The sequence below is a fragment of the Diaphorina citri genome, unplaced genomic scaffold (assembly GCF_000475195.1).
Source record: "Diaphorina citri unplaced genomic scaffold, Diaci psyllid genome assembly version 1.1 scaffold1240, whole genome shotgun sequence".
NCBI lineage: Eukaryota > Metazoa > Arthropoda > Insecta > Hemiptera > Psyllidae > Diaphorina > Diaphorina citri.
This window is the reverse complement of record NW_007378669.1, coordinates 108,009-112,488: the sequence shown is the minus strand read 5'-3', so window position 1 is coordinate 112,488 and position 4,480 is coordinate 108,009. Positions and strand designations below refer to the sequence as shown.

The window sequence follows — 4,480 nt, the reverse complement described above, 5'->3', positions numbered from 1 at the left end:
TGTCGATGGTGGGATTCGAACCCGGGACCTTCTGCATGGCAAGCAAGTGCGTTACCACTGGACCAACCGTGCCCCCCAAAGTGATAAATGTTCTTTGTTCTTTCTCAGGTTATCAGCACATCCGAATGTACGACTTCGGGTCTACCACCATTTTCGTGTTCCTGGTAAAAAAACCTTTAATTTGATATATAGGTCGACCAGGTTTGGATAAGTCCTTCTATGGGGACAGACCGACCAACAGACAGACAGACGACACCGAAGCGAAAACAATAGTCCGTCCCTTATACCTTTTTATTACTATTGTAATAATAAAGGAAGGACGGACTAAAAAGATACCAATAAAGAAAGTCAAATTCAAGTAATTCAATTTCAAATCATAAATGTTCTTTGAATTTCAAGTGATAAATGTTATTTGTTCTTTCTCAGGTTATCAGCACATCCGAATGTACGACTTCGGGTCCAACAATCCAAACCCGGTCATCAATTGTGAAGGTGTTAGTAAGAATGTGGTGGAGGTGGGATTCCAGGAGGACGGGAAGTGGATGTTCACTGGAGGAGAAGACTGCAGAGCTCGCATCTGGGATCTCAGGTAAACAAGGGATGTTTTCTTCAATACTTCATTTTTATTTATTTATTTACAATATAAACGGTTTCCCTTTACTATCTATTACAAATCAACAACCTAACTATCAAAAACGGAAAATAAACGGGGAAGAAATACCTATATGTGTACCTATTGCCTATCTAATTATCCAGCAAGTCAATGCACTGAGGATTACCCCCGATTGGATCAGTGCAATAGTCCTAAACAAAAATGGATGTGGCACACCAGAAGAGACTGCCTTAACATATCATCATCAAAACTTCAGGACAGATACACTACTATCACGTCACGTGACCTCACGTGACGCTGGGGCAGTGTGGCTATCATGAACAAAATTCTCTGGATACAATATTTTTCTGATCCCGAATGAGAATGAGCTCATGTGACGTGATAGTATTGTGTTTCTACCTTCACAATTACAATAATAGTAGTAGCCTACTGCTGGAGTAAAGGGACTTTTCAGTCCTATGCGAGCAGTATAAATAAGCACTATTATTATTATCCCCTCCTGTTTACCAGGCAAGTCTCTTGACCACTACACCACTGAGGTATAATAATGAAGTTCATATATGTTAAACTTTATGAAGGTATCATATGAAATCCATATGATACATACTTTGGTATTGACAATTGTGTTGTTTTCTTTAGCCTTTGTTTTATTCAGCAAGTCAATGCACTGAGGATTACCCCCGATAAACAATTGTTAGCATCTGCAGGTAAATCTCTACTTCACTCTTGTAATTAGTCAATGGAGAGGAAAAAGAAAATTTAAAATTCAGCCTTATAACACTGGTTACTGCTCATTTGCGACAGTTCCTTTTTAACTTCTGAACAAGTAGGTACCAATAAAGTCCCCTGACAAAATGCATGGCTTTACCCGGGTACTATATTTCCAGAAGAGCTCAGTTGCTGCTATTGTGGAGCAGCAGTATTTGTTTACAACAGCTGCTATCCTGCAGCAGTAGTAGCGAGTAATACTCTGGTGAAGCCACAGGTAACCAGGGCCAAGGAGTAGTATAATTCTATTGGAAAACAAGCTGGGCCTATCCCTCCGGGAATTATTTAAATTATTTAGCCCGTAGTTTATTCGATCAGTACTATCAAACTATGGCAAGCTGCATCGGGAATATGCACGAGAACAATGCAACATGCTGACTCTGTATCCTTTATGACAGTTTATGACATTAAAATTAATATACTAACAGTTCCATGAACTGAAAAACCTTAAAAAATAGTTGATAATAAATAATTAATTATAGTGCTTATTCATACTGTTGGTATAGGCCTGAAAAGTCCCTGTATTCCAGCAGTAGGCTACCACTATCTTTGTGGTCAAATTCTTAAATTACCTATTTCCTATCATGAGGATTAAGCGTTAACCCGTTCCGATACAAGTGTTAGTTTAATTTAACCCGTGCATGTTAGACCAGCCACTCACTATCAGGTAGACTTAACAGGCAGACCTTTTCAGCCGTACCTGTCAGGTCTACCTGATAGTGAGTGCCTAACCTTAGGAAGATTACACCCCATCAATTTTGGTAAATTTTGAATTTCCTCTTTTTTTAGGTTTGATAGAGGGAGCTGTAACCGCTAAGGTCATATCGTCTCGAAAGCAAAGAGAAAAGGAAGACAGAATAGGAAAAAGCCAGCCGTTCCGAGAACGAACCTTATCTATCTGTTGAGGATAAAATCCGCTCCGGGTGGCAGTCGAACCCGCGATCCAAACCTTATGCAAGGTAGCCCTCCAATCTAACTAGGATGACAGGTTTCCTATTTTAATGTGTTAATTACATCTTACACCTTCAGTAGGTACGGTACCTAGATGAAGAATCATTTTATAGAGGCCTAATACCCTACTCAAAAGCCTAATAGGTAGGTAAGCACACGCACGAAAAATATTTGTCTAAGCCGGAATCACAAGAATACAAGTAATTTTGTAGGTCTGTCTTGGCTCTATACTAGACCACCTGTTACAAAAAAAAAAAAGTAAAAAAAAAGCTTAATCTGAGAGTTACACTTTTAAACCGAGTTTAAAACTCATCTTCGGAGTCTTCGGACCTAAAAGATCAAAATGGATTGGCTTCACTTCTCGAACTTCATCACTAGCCAGTAGATATCCGATCCAGAATAACCTCCTTGGTTTGGTACAGCTAGTGCGCTCTGTTAGATTTTTCATGAACTAAACTTGTCAGCCATAAAAAAAAAAAAAAAAAAAAAAAAAAAACCTACTCAGAAACTTAGGTGTAAGGGCAAAAAGGATGGGTTCAGCTTTTACGAATGTAAATCTGTCAACCAACTGGTAAATCAGGACCTCATAAATCTGAACAAATGATTTCAAATTCAAACTTCCCCAGGGCTGAGTTTGAGAACCGCTTATGACCGGGATAACTGTCCAAACTTTTTAGCAATCGGATTGGTTGGTTTTAAACTTTTTAGCCAATCATATTAATCCAAGAGTTAAACCAAGTTCAAACTCAGTTTGTGGTCCCGGCCGTTAGAAGCTAAACATGTTTATCATATACTTTTTCCCGATTTGACTTCAAATTTTAATGTATCACTTTTTTTTGTAGAAATTTATTCATAATTTTTACCCAAATGCATATCCTCTATTCTCAGGCACATGTTACGTGTGGCAACTCTCCGATCCCAGCCGAGCCGACCCGAACGCGGCCGAAGTCATATCGGAGACTCCTCCCCCTTCTCCATCTCCGCCTCGATGTACGAAAGCCACGCCCACTCACAAGATGGCCGCCCATCGAGCCTATGGCCTACATTGTGTATTCAGCCCAGACTGTAGGTGAGTACCTAGCACCTAGGGTGTTTTTTTTTCAGCAAATGCATGACCAAGCAGGAACCATATTGAATTTTCCCTGAGTTGTGATTTTAGCATGACCTGCAGTGTAGTACATAATAATTGCATAATTCATAATGTATTAATATACAACATTAACCCTCTACGTCCTCTCCAGACTTCTAGCCACCATTTCGGCAGGTCAGACCTCTGCATAGCTAAATCTTAACCCTTTATGTCCTGTTCTCAGACTTCTAGCCACCACGTCGGCAGATCAGACCGCCAGGATTTGGAACACGGAAGATTTCTCCCTGGTGAGAGAATTGGGAACTGCAAATCAGCGCTGGGTATGGGATGCTGCCTTTACGCTGGACTCCAAATTCCTACTGACTGGTAAGTGGAGTTGTGTGTTTTTTAGTCCGTCCTTCCTTTATTATTACTTTCCTTATCCTATAGGAAGGAAAGTAATGTAATCGGGTCAAATTTTCGATGGTCAGTTTTTAGTGCCAAAACACGTTTTGAGGTCCCTAGAGCCTAAATCCAAAGTTTCAGCCATTGGTCCGTGTGTGTGTCTGTCTGTAAACAAAATATCTCGAGAACGGTAAGAGCTAGAAACTTGAAATTTGGTATGTAGAAGTCAAATGTGACAAGGATGCGACACGAAACGTTTGGTTAAAATAGGGCTGCGGTTGGCGGTATTTTGACCGCTTTTTGGCGGCTTTCGACCGCTTTTTGGCGGCTTTCGACCGCTTTTTGGCGGTTTTCAGCTATATCGACTAAACGGTTAGAGATATTGTAAATGTTACAACAGAACACCCAAATAAGCACCATTCAATAGGTAGGATGAGGAAAGTCGTGTGATGTTCACACCAGATTTTTTGTATCTGCTATACACCGGGGTGATGGTCTCTAGCTCTAGCCATGTTAAATTGGCTGGCTCGTCCTGAACCGCAGTCAACCATCGTGAGGACTTGTGCTTGGTCTTTAAAAGCAGAGAGAACCCTTTGAGGAACTACCAGCTTGCTAGGCTGGTTAGGGTTAGCTGTTCTCCTTCCTGTTTATAGTCCCACAGCTAGACGCTATGC

General features: G+C 40.6%; 1 protein-coding gene across 1 annotated transcript in view; it reads left to right on the top strand.

Moving 5' to 3' along the window:
• Positions 1-359: 359 nt before the first annotated feature.
• Positions 360-4,480, top strand: part of LOC103514889 (target of rapamycin complex subunit lst8) — a gene marked incomplete at its 5' end in the record, with an annotated part of 20,404 nt that continues 16,283 nt past the window's right edge. Inside the window, 5 exon segments of the mRNA XM_026827730.1 lie at positions 360-405; positions 407-589; positions 1,253-1,320; positions 3,191-3,401; positions 3,646-3,788. Of these exon segments, the coding sequence (XP_026683531.1) occupies positions 360-405; positions 407-589; positions 1,253-1,320; positions 3,191-3,401; positions 3,646-3,788 (651 nt within the window).